Raw genomic sequence first — 21,246 nt, forward strand, 5'->3', positions numbered from 1 at the left:
ATAAATATTGTTTTTATCATCACAATCAACTTTTTTCTTTTTTGTGAAAAATAACATATATACAAAAAAGCAATAAATTTCAAAGCACAGCACCAGAATTAGTTGTAGAACAGATTTCAGAGTTTAGCATGGGTTACAATTCCACAATTTTAGGTTTTTACTTCTAGCTGTTCTAAGATACTAGAGACTAAAAGAGATATAAAGTTAATGATTCAGCAATCATATTCATTTATTAAATCCTATCTTCTCTGTATAACTCCACTGTCACCTTTGATCTTTCTAACCCACTCTTTAGGGGTATTTAGGCTATGGCCATTTTAACTTTGTCATATTGAAAGGGGTTGTCAATAATATGGGGTAGGAAGATGGAACTAGCTGATGTTCTGGAGAGGCTGGGCCCTCTAGGTTTCAGGACTTATCTGGACCAGGGACCCATCTGGAGGTTGTAGGTTTCTGGAAAGTTACTCTAGTGTGTGGAACCCTTGTGGAATCTTATATATTGCCCTAGATGTTCTTTAGGATTGGCTGGAATTGTTCTGATTAGGGTTTGGCAAGTTATGGCAGATAGCAATGTCAACTGAAGCTTGCTTAACAACAACCTCCAGAGTAGCCTGTTTAACTCTGTTTAAACTCTCTCTGCCACTGATACTTTATTTGTTATACTTCTTTTCCCCCTTTTGGTCAGGATGGAATTGTTGATCCCACAGTGCCAGGGCCGGACTCATCCCTGGGAGTCAACTCCCATGCTGCCAGGGAGACTTTCACCTCTTGATGTCATGTCCCATTAGCAGGGGGGGCAGTGATTTCATTTGCAGATTTGGTCTTAGAGAGAGTGAGGTCACATCTGATCAATAAAAGAGGTCCTCCAGAAGTAAATCTTAGGCATAGCTATAGGTGGGCTAAGCTTCTCTGCTACCTACATAAGCTTCACAAGAGTAAGCCTCAAGATCAAGGTCTTGGCCTATTGATTTGGGTGTCCTTAAAACACAATATTAGGGGATTCCCTATTGGTAAAGTTTAATAGTTCCTTATTTTTCTCCCATCCCTCAAGGAACTTTGCCAATACTTTTTGATTGTCTGCTTAATGTTCTATGGGATGTGTCCCAGCATTACATTTAGCTCTACAGGATTAAAAGACCTCTTTCTTATTCTGGGCTCCCTGTGTTTCAGTTGTTCAAATGTGCTAAACAGATAGGTTGAGTTAGATTATGTGCTACAGAAAACTTAGGTTCCAGACCAAGCAAACCTTTCTTCCTCTGGTCTTAAAGGGTATATGTGGTTCTAAAATATAGACAATGTGAAGACTTCATTTTTGACATTGAAAATTGTAAATATTTACCCAAATTTAAAAGTTCATATGAAAAAAAAATATTTACGTATTATGGTCATTTGAAGCCAAATAGTTACTTGAACAGTAATAAATGAAGTACAAATTCGGTGTAGTTTTACTGAAAGCTTTGACATAATAGAAACAATATTGGCTATTTTTTTTTTCATATTGTATGAAATAAATTTTATCGTTATTTAACTTTTGCTCTATTTATTTCTCTCCTTAGCTGAACATGTCAAACCTTTTACACCAGAGAAAGCAAAAGAAATTATAATGTCTTTGCAACAACCTGCAGTCTTTTGTAACATGGTTTTTGATTGGCCAGCACGAAACTGGACTGCTAAACACCTTGCTGAGCTCCTATGTGGAAAACAGATACGGTTCAGAATGGGAATGAAAAGCACAGATACAGGTAGGACTGTAATCATCATAATAATATCTCTTCATTAGCATTCCCACATTCTCAACAGTGGTTTCCTTATTGTTAGAGAATCCTGTATTTCTAATCTTCTTTCGAATATTTGCTGTACAGAGATGAAAATTTTATAGGAAGTTTTGAAACGACAGTTCATCCTAAGGTTGTTTTTGTTTTTGTTTTTTCAGACTAAACGGTCTATAGTTCATAATCCCATACAAAATGTATTTGTACAGTGCTAAGTGTTATTGTGGTTCATTGAACATGGTAAATAATAAATATTTGTTAATGTGCTATGATTTATATTTCCATATGACTGAAAACGGCCAATCCTAATCTGATATTCCCTTCCATTATTGCTCATGTTAAATATGTCGTTTTATTTCTGTCCTCAGGCACTATTTATAGTACTTAGTCTTGGCTGTAATTTTATCTCTCTGCTTTATCGTCTGCCTGACCTGTATTTGCATTGCATAAGCATAAAACATATGTAAAGCTGTTTTTTCTGTCCTCTTAAGCAATTAGATTTTGCCTGCTTTCTCTTCTTCCCTGAAGACTTGTGACTTTTCAGTTCTTTGGGTTATAGTCAAATAAAGCAATTACTGTTAACTCAGAAATGTAATTAATATAAAGGAAAGCAACAGTTCTGTTTCTAATCTAAAGGAGTCTGTAATCCAGAAATTGTCTGGGTTCAGAATATATAGTTATATTTAAATATGAATTAATTTGGTAGTCCAGAAATTCAGTCTTTTAATCTTTGCAGTGAAGTTGCTCTATGAATATCTATTAATGACTCATGAGGAACTAGAAAATTACCCTGCTTCCCTTCTCGCTTCTCCAAGCTTTTTTCTCTCTTGTTGATGTATGTAATATAATATATAATATATACCATAGAATTATTTGGTGTTTGGTGCTAGAAACAGCTCCCCACCCCTGCCCCCATACTCCTATGGCAGGTATAACAGAATCAATATACTTGACACTCTTCAGCGTCTCGTTCTAATCATAGACTGAAATGTTTACATTTAGTTTTAAAATTAAATGCTAGACCTACAGTAATTTAAAAATCAGCTCATGCTTTTTCCTTGATTTCAGTTAAATAAATTTGCCACTCATTTCAATGTCTTTAGACACTAACTTGGAGAAAAATAGGAATTGTAAGATTTTTTTGCACTCTACAAATACAATACTACTAATAGCCAACAATTATGGACAGCTGTTGTGTCAGGCACTGTTCTGAGTGTTTTACATGTATTAACTCTCTTAATCTTCTTAAAACTCTCTGAGGATGGTATTATTTTTATCCCTTTTATAGATGAGACAGTAATTTGTTATTTTCACATTAATACTTAAGTGTAAAAGGGAAATAAAGGAAATCTTTCAGTTGGGAGAAACTATTCTGAGTTTTTAATAAAGATGATAATTTGTTCTTTTTTATTGAGATAAAATTCAAATATCATGAAGTTCACCATTTTAACTATTTTAAAGTGTACAGTTCAGTGGATTTTAGTATAGTCACAGTGTTGTGCAACCATAATCAGAACATTTTCATCACCTCCAAAGCCCCATACCTATTAGTCACTTCCAATTCTACCCTCCTTCTGGCTACTGGCAACCACTAATCTACTTTCAGTCTCTGAATTTGCCTCTTCTAAATATTTATATAAGTGGAATCATGTAATATTTGTCCTTTTGTTTCTGGCTTCTTTCACTCAAGATTGTATTTTTGAGGTTTATCAATGTTGTAGCTTATATCAGAACTTCATTCTTTTTTAAATTATTTTAACATTTGTTCCCCCTATTATTTATTTATTTTTAATCCATATGTTTTACTCATCTGTCCATAAGGTAGATAAAAGAAGCATCAGACACAAGGTTTTCACAATCACACAGTCACATTGCAAAAGCTATATCATTATATAATCATCTTCAAGAAACGTGGCTGCTAAAACACAGCTCTACATTTTCAGGCAGCTCCCTCCAGCCTCTCCATTATACCTTAACTAAAAAGGTGATATCTATGTAATGCATAAGAATGACCTCCAGGATAACCTCTCTACTCTGTTTGGAATCTCTCAGCCATTGGCACTTCATTTTGTCTCATTTCTCTATTCCTCCTTTCAGTCGAGAAGGTTTTCTCAATCCCTTGGTGCTGAGTCCCAGCTCATTCTAGGATTTCTGTCCCATGTTGCCAGGAAGGTCCACACCCCTGGGAGAGAACTTCATTCTTTTTTATGACTGAATAGTATTTTATTGCATGGATATACCACATTCTATTTATCCATTCATCTGCCTATTATGAATAATGCTGCTGTGAACATTGGTGTATACATATCTGTTTGAATTCCTGGTCTTGGGGTATATACCTGTGGTGATCTAAAACTGTATATACTCCCAGAAAAGCATGTTCTTAAAGTTAATCCATTCCTGTGGGTGTGAACCCAACCCACTGTAAGCAGGATATTTTGATGAGGCTACTTCAGTTAAAGTGTGACTTATCTCATTCAGGATGGGTCTTAATCCTCTTATTGGGGTCCTTTATAAACTGGATGAGTACAGAGATAAAAAGCCATGGAAGAAAGAAGTTGAAAGCAGCAAAACCCAGAAGAGAAGGGAGAGATCAACAGATGCTACCATATGCTCTGCCACATGGCAGAAGAGTCAGGGATCATGGGCAGCCAGTCTTCAGGAAGAGAGCATTACATTGATGATGCCTTGATTTGGACATTTTTCTCAGCCTCAAAACTATGAGCAAATATATTCCCATTAAGCCAAAAGCATTTCATGATACCTGCTTTTAGCAGCCTAGCAAACTAAATCAATATCTAAGACTGAAATTGCTGGGTCATTTTTGAACTTTTTATTTTGAAATACTTTCGAACTTACATGACAACTGCAAAAAATAATACTAACCTATGTAGAGAATTCCAACACGCCCCCTACTCTGATGTTCTAGTTTGCTAGCTGCCAGAATGCAATATACCAGAAATGGAACAGCTTTTTAAAAAGGGGAATTTAATAAGTTGCTAGTTTATAGTTCTATGGCCATGAAAATATCCCAATTAAAGCAAGTCTATAAAAATGTCCAAATTAAGCCACCAACAAGAGGTTGTTACCTTCACTCAAGAAAGGCTGATGAAGTTCAGGTTTTCTCTCTCAACTGGAAAAGCACATGGTGAACATTACAACATCTGTTAGCTTTCTCCCCAGGCTGCTTGTTTCATGAAGCTCCCCCAGGGACATTTTCCAAAGGTCTTTGGCCATATGGGCTCTCTTGATTCTTGTGGCTCTAAAAGGGACTCTCTTCAAAATGTTTGCTCTCTTAAAGGATTCCAGTAAACTAATCAAGAGCCACCCAATTAGTTTATGGGTGTTAACTTTTGATTAGATGGTTCCTTGGAGGTGTATCTCCACCCATTTAAGGTAAGGTTGCTTGCTAGAGCCCTTTAAAAGGGAATTATTTTGGAAAAATATTTAGCCACATATCCCTAATTAATACCCACAGTTAGATGTGAGTCACATCTCCATAGAGATAATCTAATCAAGTTTCCAACTTATAGTTCTGAATTGGAATTAAAAGAAATGGTTGCTCACACAAGATTGGATCAGGATTAAAACATGGGTTTTCTAGAGTACATAATCCTTTAAACCAGCACACCCAATACCCAAATCTACCAACTTTTCACATTTTGCCATATTTGCTATATCATTCAATCCATCCATCCATCTATCCAATTATCTATCTATTCTTACTTTCTATCTTCCAATTTTTTTCCATATGTCCCGATAATGTCCTTGTGGGCCTTTTCTCCATTATTAGATCCAGTTCAGCATCACATATGTATTGCATTTAGGTGTCATTATCTCTTGAGCTTCTCTTTCTTTCTTTCTTTCTTTTATTGTGGAAATGTATACATAACATAAACTTTCACATCTCAACCACTCCTAAACATACAATTCAGTGGGAATAATCACATTCACAATTATCCCCTCACCACCATCTGTTACCAGAAGTTTCCCCCCCAGACAGAAATCAGGGACCCATTATATATATATATATATTTTTTTTTTTCATATGGGCAGGCACCGGAAATCGAACCCGGGTCCTCTGGCATGGCAGGCAAGCATTCTTGCCTGCTGAGCCACCGTGGCCCCCATTATATATTGACTCCCTATTCCCCTCTTCCTAACCCTTGGTAACCTGTACTTTCTGTCTCTATGGATTTGCATATTCTAGTTATTTCATATAAGTGGGATCTGACTTATTTTACTCAAAATGATGTTGTGCTGGTTTGAAGTTATTATGTACCCCCAGAAAAGCTATGTCCTTTAATCCTCATTCAATATTGCTGGGTGGGACCTTTCTGATTGTTTTCATGGAGATGTCACCCACCCAATTATGGGTGGTAACTTTTGATTAGATGGTTCTGTGGAGGTGTGTGTCCACCCATTTAAGGTAAGGTTGCTTACTGGAGCCCTTTAAAAGGGAGTTATTTTGGAAAAATATTTAGAGCCACCAGAACCGACAGACCCAACAGAACAGACAGAGCCCTGGGGGAGACATTGAAGAAGTCTGAAGAGAGATAGCAGATATCGCCATGTGCCATCTTTGAGCTGAGAGAGAAACCCTGAACATCATCAGCCTTTTTGAACCAGGGTATCTTTCCCTGGATTTCTTAAATTGGACATTTTCATAGCTTTGTCTTAATTTGAACATTTTCATAGCCTTGGAACTATAAACTTTCAACTTAATAAATTCCCCCTTTTTAACAGCTGTTCATTTCTGGTATATTGCATTTCAGCAGCTTACAAACTAAAACAGATGTCTTCAGGAATCATCCATGTTGTAGCATATATCAAATTTCATTCCTTTTTATGGCTGAATAATATTCCATTGTAGGGTTCTACCACATTTTGTTTATCTGTTCATCTGTTGACGTACATTTAGGTTGCTTCTGTCTTTTCACCATTGTGAATAATACCGCTATGAACGTGAATGTACAAATTTCTGTCCAAGTCCCTGCTTTCAGTTCTTTTGGGTGTGTACCTAGAAGTAGGATTGCCAGAGCTGATGGTAGTTCTACATTTAACTTTTTGAGGAGCTGCCAAGCTGTTTTTCACGTGGCTGTCCCACTTTACCATCCCACCAGCAATGCGAGAGTTCCAATCTCTCCACATACTCTCCAACAGTCATTATTTTTAAATGTTAAGATAATAGACCCCTAGTAGGTGTGTAAAGTGAGGCCTCTTTATGTTTTAAAAATAAAGTGTTAATTTCTATGCCTGCTATTTTAAATTTCATATATTCTGAGCAGCTTCTCTTGACATTAAATATGACTTTTAAATGACTAACATTCCACTGACAGTGTCATTTATTTAAAACTTCATTTTGATTATTTAGATCCCTTGTAAGTTTTAAATTTATACATAAGACTGTAGCGAACATCTTTGAAAATAATCTTGTCCAAGATACTGATTATTTCCCTATGATGGATCCTTGGAAGGAGAATTACTGGGTCAAAGGGTATGAAAATTATCATCACTGACAGGACAGTCCATGAAGCCACTTACAGTAGAAACCTCTGAGTCATGCTGATTGTCTCTGTTGGGATTCAGCGACTTATCTCCTAAATATCTGGCATCCTCTCCCTCTCACCATCCCCACAGCCCCTCTAGTCTAAATGACCCTGATCTCCCTCACCGCCACAGCTACCTCATGCTTGGTCTCTCTGCAACCCCCTGCTCTCCCTACCCAGTTCAGTTTCTTCCTAGTGAAACCAGAGACAAAGAAATGTCTAGGCGGTGCAAGGGTAGTTCAGTGCTAGAATTCTCACCTGCCATATGGGGGACGTGGGTTCAATTCCTGGCCCATGGACTTTCCAAACAAACAAACAAAAAAACCCAACCAAACGAAAATTCAACAAATGGTACTGCAATAAGGGGATACTCAATGGGAAAAGAGTGAAATGTGACCCCTGCCATACAGCATACAAAAGAAAAAAAGAAAGAAAGTCTGATCTTATTTCTCTGCTTAAAACCCTTAAATGGCTTCCTATTATCCTTAGGCTAAAAAACAAAATTTTTGTTGTGGTGTGGAAGGTTGCATATGCTTCATCAGCTTTATATCTCTCTGAGCTCAGACCGAACAAGCATATTTTTAGTTTCTGTATTTCAGGGATTGACTTTTTCTACCTCAGGACCTAGGCATATGTAGGTCCCTCATGTCTGGCCATTCTTCTGTCACTTCCCATTTTCCCTCCCTACAGCTTTACCTCATTAATTCCTCTTCTTCCTTCAGATCTCAGCTCAAATGTCATTTTCTCATGAAAGTCTGTTCTGACCACACCCTCTTCCTCTAAGCCCCAAATCAGGTACAACTGTGAAATGATCTCAGATCACTAGTTTCTTGGTCACACTTAGTACAGTTGTAATCACATGATTAGTTGCATAATTAATTAATTGTTTAAAGTATTTCCTCCCCTCAAGAAGTTATTTATCTCATCATGGACTGAGCACCTAATAGGCATTCAGCTGTTTGTAGAGTGAAAGAATGAAAGACTTTTTTTTTTATTTGTGAAAACATATACACAAGAAAAATCAATAACCAAATTTATCTGGAAGGGCAGGGTGCCCCAAATAGCTACAAGTATCCTGAGAAAGAAAAATGAAGTCAGAGGTCTCACGCTACCTGACTTTAAGGCATATTACGAAGCTACAGTGGTCAAAACAGCATGGTACTGGCATAAAGATAGATATACTGACCAATCGAATCAAATAGAGTGTTCAGATATAGACCATCTCATCTATGGACAGTTGATCTTTGATAAGGCAGTCAAGTCAACTCACCTGGGACAGAACAGTCTCTTCAATAAATGGTGCCTAGAAAACTGGTTACCCACCTGCAAAAGAATGAAAGAGGATCCATATCTCACACCCTATACAAAAATTAACTCAAAATAATCAAAGATCTAAACATTAGATCTAAAACCATAAAACTGTTAGAAAAAAATATAGGGAAATATCTTATAAATTTTATAATAGGAGGCAATTTTCTAGACCTTACACCCAAAACACAAGCATTGAAGAAAAAAAGAAATTAATGGGAATTCCTCAAAATTAAATATTTTTGTGCATCAAAGAATTTCGTCAAGAAAGTGAAAAGACAGCCTACACAATGAGAGACAATATCTGGAAACGGTATATCAGATAAAGGTCTAGTATCCAGAATATGTAAAGAGATTGTTCGACTCAACAACAAAAAGACAGACAACCCAATTACAAAATGGGCAGAAGACTTGAACAGACACTTCTCAGAAGAGGAAATACAAATGGCCAAAAGGCACATGAAAAGATCCCTGGCTATTAGGGAAATATAGATCAAAACCACAATGAGATATCATCTCACACCCACCAGAATGGCCATTATCAATAAAACAGAAAAGGACAAGTGCTGGAGAGGATGTGGAGAAAGAGGCACATTTATCCACTGTTGGTGGAAATGTCAAATGGTGCAACCACTGTGTAAGGCAGTTGGTGTTTCCTCAGGAAGCCAAGTATAGAATTGCCATATGACCCAGCAATACCATTGCTAGGTATCTACTCAGAAGACATGAGGGCAAAGACACAAACGGACATTTGCACACCAGTGTTGATAGCAGCGTTATTTACAGTTGCCAAGAGATGGAAACAGCCCAAATGTCTATCAATAGTCGAGTGGCTAAACAAACTGTGGTATATACATATGATGGAATATTATGCAGCTGTAAGACAGAATAAAATTATGAAGTATGTAACAACATGGATGGACCTTAAGGACATTATACTGAGTGAGATTAGACAGAAACAAAAGGACAAATACTGTATGGTCTCACTGATAGGAACTAACATTAATGAATGAACTTGGATAATTTTGGTTAAGAGCAGAGGTCGTCAGGAGATAGAAATAGGGTAGATATTGGGTAATTGGAACTAAAGGGATACAGATTGTGCAGCAGGACTGATTGTAAAAATTCAGAAATGGATAGCACAATACTACCTAACTGTAATACAGTAATGTTAGAACACTGAATGAAGCTGAATGTGAGAATGATAGAGGGAGGAGGCTTGGGGGCACAAATGAAATCAGAAGGAAAGATACATGATAAAGACTGAGATGGTATAATATAGAAATGCCTCGAGTGTATAATGATATTGACTAAATGCACACATTTAAAATTGTTTTGCATGAGGAAGAGCGAAGGAATGTCAATAATGCCAGGTGTTGAAAATAAGTTGTAATTAATATTTTAAAACTTTAACTTATGTGTGATACTAAAGCAAAAAATGTTTATTTGGTACAAAATTTATATTTCGACTAGTGCATTTCCTAACATAACTTATGTGGACAGCTTAATTGAACACCATAAGTTCAGTCTTGAGTAGGGCATGAGATTTTGTAGTTTTGTCCAGAGTGATAACCTCGATAAATCTCAGAGTGATTTGAACAGTGAATAAAAAAGTATTTGCAAAGTCCCCTTGGGGGAATGGTGAGAAAGGGAGAAAATTCAACTTCCCCAAGTGGAGAATTCTTGATATTCTCACAAGCAGTGGGGATAACCAAAGCAATAGGCTGAGCCCCCAATCTTGGGGTTGGTTCATATGAACTTAACCCTGCAAAGGATAGGCTAAGCCTACTTAAAATTAGGCCTAAGAGTCACCCCCAAGAGAGCCTCTTTTGTTGCTCACATGTGGCCTCTCTCTCTCAGCCAACATGACAAGCAAACTCACTGCCCTTTCCCTCTGTACGTGGGACATGACTCCAAGAGGTGTGGACCTTCCTGTCAATGTTGGACAGAAATCCTAGAATGAACTTGGTCTCACTACCAAGGACTGAGAAAAACCTTCTTGTCTGAAAGGGGAAAGAGAGAAATGAGACAAAATAAAGTGTCAATGGCTGAGAGATTCCAAACTGAGTGGAGAGGTTATCCTGGAGGTTATTCTTACGCATTAAATAGATATCACCTTTTTAATTAAGGCGTAACAGAGAGGCTGGAGGGAACTGCCTGAAAATGTAGAGCTGTGTTCCAGTAGCCATGTTCCTTGAAGATGATTGTATAGTGATATAGCTTTTGCAGTGTGACCGTGTGATTGTGGAAACTTTGTGTCTGATGCTCCTTTTATCTACCTTATGGACAGATGAGTAAAACATATGAATTAAAAATAAATAATAGGGGGAACAAATGTTTAAATAAATTTAGTAGATTGAAATGCTAGTGATCAATGAAAGGGAGGAGTAAGGGGTATGGTATGTATGAATTTTTTTCTGTTGTCTTTTTATTTCTTTTTCTGAATTGATGCAAATATTCTAAGAAATTATCAGGATGATGAATATACAACTATGTGATTAAAAAACAGAATGTTCATTACTGATTGTATATGTAGAATGGAATGATATCTAAATGTTTTGTTTGTTAATTTTTTTTAATTAATAAAAAAAGTTAAAAAAAAATATCCCCCCCCAAAAAAAGAATGTTCATATTGTATGTTGATTGGTTTTATTAATAAAAAGAAAACATATACACAAAAAAGCAGTAAATTTCAAAGCACACTGCAACAATTATAGAACAGATTTCAGAGTCTGGTATGGGTTACAGTTCCACAATTTTAGATATTTCCTTCTAGCTACTCTAAGACACTGGAGACTAAAAGAAGTATCAATGTACTGATTCATTATTCATACTCATTTGTTAATGCCTAGCTTCTCTGTTATAACTCCACCTTCTCCTTTGATCTTTCTCCCAGTCTTTAGGGGTATTTGAGCTATCCCTATTCTAACTTTTTCAGGTTGTAAAGGGCTGTCAATAATACAGGATACGGGGATGGAACTAGTTGATGTTCTTGGAGAGACAGGAATACTTTTGATATATGTGGCCAGTACCTATATGTGGTAGGTTTTTCAGAGCATATGGGAGTGACTATTTTGCCCCTCTTTTGTCAAAACTACCTTTTTTTAAAAAAAAATCTTACTAATAAATGAAAAATGGTTATCTCATTATTCTAACAAACATTTCTTTGATCACTTGTGATGCTGAAAATGCTTTCATATATTTATTATTTATTTACATTTTTTCTTTTAATTGTACATTATTTGCCTATTATTGGGGCTTTAGGTTTTTTATTTTTGTTCGAAATAAATGTCTCATATATTCTGCATACTCCATTTATTACTAATAGTTTCCCAGTTTATTGTTTACCTTTCGATTTTTGCATTATAATCAAATACAATAGTGATATTTTGTTAACAGTCTTATTCACATTGTTTTTATCCTTAGAAACTTCCCTACCCTGAGAATATTTAATATTCACTAATATTTTCTTCTAATAATTTTATGATTTCTTTTTTACATTTTAGTCTTTATCCATTTCCTGTTTATTCATATATATGGTCTTCATTAAAGTTTCCCCAAATAGTTAAGTTGGAAATACCTATGCCTTTTTTCCAGTACCATTTACTGAATAATCCTTTTTTTCTGTACTTACTTTAAAAACCACTTTTTTATATTACTGTATTCATATATATACCAGCGTCTGTTCTGGGCTACAATTGAGCTATCAATTTGGGGCCTGGGAAAAACTTTTAAAAAGCTACTTTAGCAAAAAAAAAAAACAAACAAACAAAAAAAAAAAAACGTACTTTAGCCCTGAAATATTTTAATATTTGAAACAAGAATTTGTCCTCCCTTAATATACTTCTTTCTCACTATTTTCTTTAAATTATTTAATCTTATTCTTCTAAACGAATTTTAGAATTACTTTAAATGCCCACTTTTTAAAAAATCCTTTTGAGATTTTAAATGAAAATTCATTAAGCTCCATGAAGTTAATTTGGAAAGAATTAATGTTGTTATATTGCTACATTGTCCTACACAGGAGCAAGATATCTTCACTTATCAACTCTATTTTGTCTTTCAGTGTAAAAATTTGTGGTTTTCAAATATATCCCAAAGTTTCTTAAAATGTTATAAATTCTTATAGCTATTATGAAAGAATAGCTTTGCCTATTTTATTTTTCTAATTAGTTGTGATTGGTACACAGATAAAAGCCATTTATTGTTTGTAAGTTTATTTTGAATCCAACCACTTATTACTATATGTAGCTTTTTAGTTTATTCTTATGGGTTTTCTAGGTAGATAAGCAGATGACCTTGTGAGTAATGATAACTCTGTTCCCTTTCTGATGAGTATATTTCTAGAAGTTCTCCACAATGGGGTGAAATAATACTAACTGGCAGTATATAGTGTTGAATATAATGTGTTCCTTAGTTTATTTTAGGAAGCAGATAATAAACATCACATAGGTCTTGGAAACCATTTTGTATCAAATTTATTTGGAAAGATACGTATTCAGTGATGATGCTGTACCTCAGCACACAGTAATTTAGCAAGTAGTTATAGAAATACCCCAGATATCTTTTAAGTGGGGAATCAGAGTGATGATCAAAAGTCCTGTTCATTGCTCATGTGTCATGCAATGTTTCTTGTTTGTGAAATGATGAATTCTAACAAAATGGAGAGATAATCCTTTCCCTGCTGTGTAAAAAATATTCTAGCACCCCCTTTCACTGAGAGTTAAAAGCAAACTCAATTTGTAAACTACTGTCTAATTCTGAACTCAGCAGAGCTTTGTTTTTACCTACCACTTTGACAGTAAGTGGGATGAAAGTTCCAGCTGCTTGGATTGTTTGAGCATTACGTGAAAGAACAGTGATGATAAAGTTAAAAAAGGAAATAATTCCATTGTGTAAAGTAAACCAGGAGAAACAATTGTACTACCCAAAAAGAAATTGTCGTAGTAACAAACAGAATAGTATCTTTGGTGCTGCTGCTACCAGTAAAGAGTGAAAAGATTCTATTTTGAAATCATTATCTGAATTAAATGGTTCTGTCATCTCCATTAATTCCATTCAGTATAATTTTCCCAGCAGTAGCAGTTCTCATGTGTAATTTTTATATTGCATTTTAGATTTTCATTTTTTAGAAGTGTGGAGCTTACTGTGACAGAAAATGAAGTCCCCCAGTGAGGTCAGGGTATACAAACTGCAATACAGCCTTGCCCGTGATAACTGGCCTTAACTGAAAAGCCCTGTTTGGTCCACCCCAGGAGCAAGTGGCTCAATTCATGGCTTTTTTCAGGTTTGGGTCAGTTGAATTGAATTCTCTAAAGTGAAATCTCACAAGTACAGTTATACCTTGTTTTATTGTACTTGGCAGATAATGTGTTTCTTACAAGTTCAAGGTTTGTGGTAACCCTGTGTCATGCAAGTCTATCAGCACCATTTTCCAACAGCATGTGCCCACTTTGTGTCTCTGTGTCACATTTTGGTAATTTTTGCAATATTTCAAACTTTTTCATTATTATTATTATATCTGTTATGAGTCTGTCATCAGTGATCCTTGATATTACTACTGTCATTATTTGGGGGCACCACGAACCGCACCCATACTAGACAGTAAACTCAATCCATATATGTGTGTTTTGACTGCTCCACCGACCAGCTGTTCCCTGTCTCTCTCCCTCTCCTTGGACATTCCTATTCCCTAAAAAACAACAGTATTGAAATTAGGCCAATCAATAACCTTTTAACAATGGCCTCTAAGTGTTCAATCAAGAGGAAGAGTCGCACACCTCTCACTTTAAATGAGGTTAGAAATAATTAGGTTTAGTGAGGAAGGCAGGCCAAAAGCCAAAATAGGCCAAAAGTTAGGCCTCTTTTGCCAAACAGTTAGCTAAGGTGAGAATACAGAGGAAAAGTTGTTGAAGGAAATGAAAAGTGCTACTCCAATGAACACACAAATGTTAAGAAAGTAAAACAGGCCTATTGCTGAGACGGAGAAAGTTTTAGTGATCTGGATAGAAGATCAAACCAACCACAGCATTCCCTTAAGCCAAAGTTTAATAGAAAGGAAGGCCCTAATTCTCTTCGAGTAAGGCTAAGAGGTGAGGAAGCTGCAGAAGAAAAGTTTGAAGCTAGCAGAGGTTTGTTCATGAGATTTAAGAAAAGAAGCTATCTCTGTAACATAAAACTACAAGATGAAGCAGCAAGTTCTGATGGAGAAACTGCAGCAAGTTATCCAGAAGAGCTAGCTAAGATCATTGATGAAGGTGGCTACATTAAACAACAGATTTTCAAGCAGACAAAACAGCCTTCTATTGGAAGAAGATGCCATCTAGGACTTTCATACTTAGAAAAGTCAATGCCTGGTTTCAAAGCTTCAAAGAGCAGGCTAACTCTCTCTTGTTAGGGGCAGTGCAACTGGTGACTTTAAGTTGAAGCCAATGCTCATTTACCATTCTGAAAACCTAGGGCCTTTAAGAATTTTGCTAAGTCTATTCTGCCTGTGCTCTATAAATGGAACCACAAAACCTGATGACAGCACATCTGTTTATGGCATGATTTGTTGAATATTTTAAACCCACTGTTGAAACCTACTACTCAGAAAAAAAGATTCTTTTCAAAATATTACTGTTCATTGACAATGCACCTGCTCACCGAAGAGCTCTGATGGAAATGTACAATGAGCTTAGTGTTGTTTTCATGCTTGCTAACACAACATCCATTCTGCAGCCCATGGATCAAGGAGTCATTTCAACTTTTAAGTCTTATTATTTACATTTCATAAAACTGCCATTATTAGTGATTCCTCTGCTGGATCCAGGCAAATTGAAAATGTTCTAGAAAGGATTAACCATTCTAGATGGCATTAAGAACATTCATGATACATGGGAAGAGTTCAAAATATCTACATTAACAGGAGATTGGAAGAAGTTGATTCCATCCCTCATGGGTGACTTTGAGGGGTTCAAGACTTCCATGGAGGAAGTAACTGCATCTGTGGTGGAAATAGCAATAGAACAAGAAGTAGAAGTGGAGCCTGAAGATGTGATTGAATTGCTACAATCTCATGATAGAATTTGAATGGGTAAGGAGTTGCTTCTTACAGATGAGCAACAAAAGTGATTTCTTGAGATGGAATCTGTTCCTGGTGAAGATGCTATGGACATTGCTGAAATGACAGTAAAGGATGTAGAATTAAGGTCTGTTCATTGTTTTTGTTTTTAGACATAAAGCTATTGCACACTTGCTGGATTACTGTATAGTAATCATACTTTTATGTGCACTGAGAAATAAAAAAGTTTGTGTTACTTGCTTTATTGGGGTATTGGCTTTATTGCAGTCATATGGAACCCAGCTCGCAATATCTGTGAGGTATCCCTATGCTTTATAATGTCTTCAAGTTTAAAATGGAACTTACTGAAATGATTTACAAACTCTGTTTCCCTGCATCATGAAGCTGCCTGGCCAACACTTTTGTTTGTTAAAATTGAACTCTATGTATTCTATACTGTTACGGTAAAATCTTGATTATGTTGATAATATGAAGAGCTTGTATTTATGGAAGGCTTACTGTATGCCACTCCTTCACAAATATTATTAAATTTAAACAGTTCTTGAATTTGCAGATTTTTTTCTTTTAGGTAAACATACCGTAGCAAAGTTAACCTTTTTCTCAGAGTCAAGTGACTCTAAGTTGATACAGTAGATGAATTTGCATGACTCTTCGTTGCACACCTTCCCCGGCACCACCTCTCTACTATTCTGAGGTTTTAGAAAAAAAGAGAAGATGAAATACTCCAGAGCAATTCAGGCAGAAATGGAGGGAAAAGGTAAAAGCTGTCAAAAGAAGAGTTAGAATACCCTTCTCCTCATCCTATTAATTCAGCTAATTGATAAAGGACTCCAGCCATACTAAATTATTTATATGCATTAAATCTGTTGTTCCTTCTTGAAAGGATTTCATTCTTTGCAAAGGAGGTTATAATCAGAGTTCATGAATATCAACTCCCCTATATGTCTTTAAAATATTTTGTCAGTTACAAAAATTTCATTTCATCACTGTTTCAGAATAGCTCCTGTACAAGTGGATTAACCCATAATAATAAACCAGCATGGACAGATAATAGACCTTCTCTTTAAGCTTTCTCTCCTCTCTGGTGGTCTTTGCCTTATTCTTAGTGTCTGTGGTACTTACAGGAATGCCACAAAACTTTGCATTTATTATATGGTTTCTCAAATTCTCTTTTATTCTGATTAAAACTTTACCTTCACCTAATATATTATTAGCTCAGAAATATTGTCTATTTCTTTTATGTACCAAGAAGCCTGAAAACAGTGCTGATTACAAATCAGGTGTTTAATAAAGATTCTGAAATAATTAAGTTAATGAATAAGTAAACCGACTTTATTTGCCACTATCCACTTAATGATTCTGAGGAGCTGTGTATGCTACATGTGCAGTGTAAAGTTAGAAAATTTTCAAGAGACAGTATTTTTCGTTGTTGCTTTTTTTTCAACTTTTTTATTGTATAATATAATGTATAATCAAAGCAAAGAAAGAAAAAAGCATATGTTTTCAAAGCACTCTTCAACAAGTAGTTACAGGACAGATCCGAGTTTGTCATGGGCTACGATCCTCTCAGATTTTTCCTTCTAGCTGCTCCAGAATATAGGAGGCTAGAAGGAATAAATATTTTTTTTTATCATCACAATCGACTTTTTTTTTTCTTTTTTGTGAAAAATAACATATACGAAAAAGCAATAAATTTCAAAGCACAACAATTAGTTGTAGAACAGATTTCAGAGTTTGGTACGGGTTATAATCCCACAATTTTAGGTTTTTTACTTTTAGCTGCTCTAAGATACCAGAGACTAAAAGAGATATCAATTTAATGATTCAGCAATCATATTCATTTATTAAATCCTATCTTCTCTGTATAACTCCACTATCACCTTTGATTGTTCTATCCACTCTTTAGAGGTGTCTGGGCTATGGCCATTCTAACTTTTTCATGTTGTGAGGATCTGTCAATAATATGGGGTAGGGAAATGAAACTATCTGATGTACTGGAGAGGCTGGGCCCTCTAGGTTTCAGGTCTTACCTGGTCCAGGGACACATCTGGAGGTTGTGTTTATGAAAAGTTACTCTAGTGTGTGGAACCCTTGTGAAATCTTATATATTGCCCTAGGTATTCTTTAGGATTGGCTGAAACGGTCCTGGTTACAGTTTGGCAAGTTATGATAGGTAGCAATATCTAACTACAGCTTGTGTAAGAGCAACCTCCAGATCGTTGTTGCTTTTTAAAACAATACAGTAGTTCTCAAACTTTTTTGAGAGGTTGGGCCCTCTAGGTTTCAGGACCCCTTTATAGTATTATAAATTAAATACTCCAATGAGCTTTCATTGATATGGATTATATCTACTTATACTTACCATATTAGAAATTAAAACTGGGACATTTAAAAACCCAAGAATACATGCACATATGCCACTAGACTTCAGGCAGTGACATCAACACATCATGAAGTTTCTGGAAGATTCCTCTGTACACCCATGAGTGCATGAAAGTGAAAAAGGCAATAATGTCTTAATATTTTTGTGAAAGTAATATTGAACTCACAGACCCCCCTAAAAGGTCTCAAGAATTGATAAGCTGAACTATTCCACTGGTTTACTAGGTCAGGCATAGTGAGAATATTCTTTAATCTTAAGAATAAAGCAGTGTTTTCTACTTTTATATTTAATCATGAGTATTGTAAGGTGAATGGTTCTAATTATCTAAAAAGTACAAAATTAATTTAATTTTAGTTAATGTTAAACAATGGTTAACATTTTTTGTTGTTGTTCTAATTATCTTCCTTTGGGAAAAAAAATAATATTTGGATACTGTGTCCAATATACATTTAAAATTGTATTTTCTTACATTGCAGTTCCTCAGTTTGAAACCACATGTAGTTACATAGAAGCTACACTTGAAGAGTTTCTGACCTGGAATTCTGACCAATCTAGTATTTCCGGACCATTTAGAGATTATGATCATTCCCAATTCTGGGCTTATGCTGACTATAAATATTTTATCCATCTATTTGAGGAGAAGACAGATGTATTTCAGGTAAGTCAATACATTACTTCTAATCTTGGTTATAATTTGCTTTTGAGAAAAGATCATGAATTAGAATCTCACTGGTACCTTTTTTCTTTCTTGTCTTTTTCTCTTATAAGCAATTACCATGAGTCTTGGATATTTTTACATTTAAGCCAAAATATTTGTGCTCCCTCAGGAGAAGTGCAACATTCTACTCACACACATGGGCAGCCTTCCTATTAGTGTTTTACTACTCGCCAAACCTCCTGCACACTGCTTGACTTTCAAACATTGTCTGACCTGGTTTAGAGTATATAAAAAGCATAGATGATGTTTAAAACTGCATTTCCTCCTGACCTACATAGAAGGTCTTGTTCTATCAGTGAGGCAGATAGTGTGGTACAAAGCTGATTACATGAAAAGAATTCCTAGGGCTGTATGTGACCCAGGCTGTTCTGGTACAGCTATTTTTTATTATTGTGGGTTTATGGCCTATGAGAGAGAGTGCTGAGATGCCAGTATTTGGTAGTGGAAGCCCTACAGAAATAAGGGGTAACTTGCAGAAGTAAGAATGTGGAAGTTCTTTGCCATGTATTGATGTAACTGACAAAAGTGGTTTGCAGACTACAATATCTTCTTCTCTTTTTTAAGTGCTTTCTACCTCAAACTGCCAGTTTATTTTGTGAAATGATTCTGCAGAACTCCCTGCTCTGGTTTCCTTGTGCATCTGAGGCCTGGAGCAGGAATGGGAGTGTTACAGTAAGCTTTTTAGATTATTCCGTCTTGCCCACAATCAGGCTTAGACTCCAGGTCCTTATTCCTGCCCCTAATCCCATATGGAGAGAAGTATTTTGGCCTTTCATTCTCTGCTCCACTCCTCCTGCCTGGCACCAGCACCCCCTCTCCAAACTTTCAAATAGGCTGGTAACTCCTTTGACTCCTGAGCAGTTTTCTATTCAGCCTGTATTTTTCTTTATTACTTTATGTCAAGGTATAGATGCTAATGTTTACATAGTTATTAGACTACAACTGCCAATACTTTTTAGTTTTCCTGTATTAAATTTTTAGAATATCTACTTAAGTAATTAATTATAATTTTTATAAAAGGGAAAAGTACATCTTTCCCATCACTGTTAGTCGAGGATGTATTTTTATAAAAATGCATTGGTTTTGAGAATATTCAATAAATATTTTCTGAATCCAAAGTCCATACCAAATTTATACTATTTTTAAATGATAATTTTTGAGTAGACATCCCTTTTCCTTATAACTTTAGTTGTAATCTTCAACCCTGTAACTTATAGATTTCATAGTTAATTTTCTTAGGAGTAGTTTATTATATTTCTCATAATACCCCCTGTGGATTAGAAGAGTACATTTTTACTTCATACTTCAGATAAAAGAAAATTGTTTAAAAGTAATATTTATCAAGTACTTACCTTGTACTTGGCATTTTTCTAAGTGCTTTACATTTATATTGATTCATTTAATGCTCACAGTAACCCTGTGTTTTAATAATAATTACCCTCATTAGGAAAATGAGGAACAGAGAAGTTAAGTAAACCTTGCCCAAGATTATATAACTAGACTATTGAACTTCCTGATAGTCAGTTCAGGCACCAGTAAAGTAGGAGCAACAGGAAAAAGATTTTGAAATAATTTGATATTTAAAGAAGAAAGGGATCAACATCATCTTTGTGGGAAAAGCATGGCCTGAGTGTCTGAGGTTACAAATGAGAACAGTATCACCCATGATGAACTGGTTGAGCATAGTTGGGCCAAGACATCAAATGTTCAGTTTCTATGGGGTTGATCTCTTCTGCCTCCCACTGTGCTTCAGGTCATTTTCCAGTTGGTGGAAATAGTTTCAAAGACGAGGAGATGAGAGACTCAGCAAAACACACTGCTATTCCAAGGAGACAATCTAATTTACCAAACTGGATTACAGAGTCAGGTGGTTGAAACATTGGAATTTCCTCCAGTGTTGAAAATACCAAGAAAATAGTATATCTGTGTTCTTACAATCTTGAGAAAAATATAACTGCAAATACCTGCAAAGAAACTAAGCTGTTAAAAACTCCTGCAGCCATTGCCCCTTGCCCTGCGGTGAGCCATAGAGACCCAGCTAGTGAAAAGCACCCAACTTGATGCTAACTTCAAGTTCCTGCCTTGCCGCAACCGGGAAAGTCCTCCTCCCCAAGCATGCCTTTGGGTGAGATTTAGATGCCATTTTCTGAACATCCAATGTATGTAGAAGCATGTTCTACCATGACTAGGGACTGCACATGCTCAAAACAATTCTTTATTCTTTGGAAATCCCTTTGCCCACCTGCCCCATCCACCTGTACTTGCATTCCCTATCACCCTATCAAAGAATCCAGCTCACTGCCCTTAGGGGAGAAGGTACTTCTTGGACATGATTCCATCCTTCTCCGTTCATTGGCCAAAGAATAAGGTACTGGTTTGCTTTACCAAACCTGGTTTTTTTCTATTGGTGTGATGGGCACAGGACAAAAGAAACTGTTTTGGGGGGTCTTGCC

The 21,246-nt window shown here is 35.9% G+C and overlaps 1 protein-coding gene across 5 annotated transcripts in view; it reads left to right on the forward strand.

The window, feature by feature from the left end:
• HSPBAP1 (HSPB1 associated protein 1) overlaps nucleotides 1-21,246 on the forward strand; it is a 101,147-nt gene that overhangs the window by 41,933 nt on the left and 37,968 nt on the right. For all 5 annotated transcript variants that reach the window (XM_077118143.1, XM_077118141.1, XM_077118145.1 and 2 more), the window contains 2 exons: nucleotides 1,557-1,742; nucleotides 18,552-18,733. In XM_077118143.1, coding sequence (XP_076974258.1) covers nucleotides 1,557-1,742; nucleotides 18,552-18,733 — 368 coding nt within the window. The remainder of the gene's footprint in view (nucleotides 1-1,556; nucleotides 1,743-18,551; nucleotides 18,734-21,246) is intronic.

Source organism: Tamandua tetradactyla, chromosome 10 (genome assembly GCF_023851605.1).
Source record: "Tamandua tetradactyla isolate mTamTet1 chromosome 10, mTamTet1.pri, whole genome shotgun sequence".
Taxonomy (NCBI): domain Eukaryota; kingdom Metazoa; phylum Chordata; class Mammalia; order Pilosa; family Myrmecophagidae; genus Tamandua; species Tamandua tetradactyla.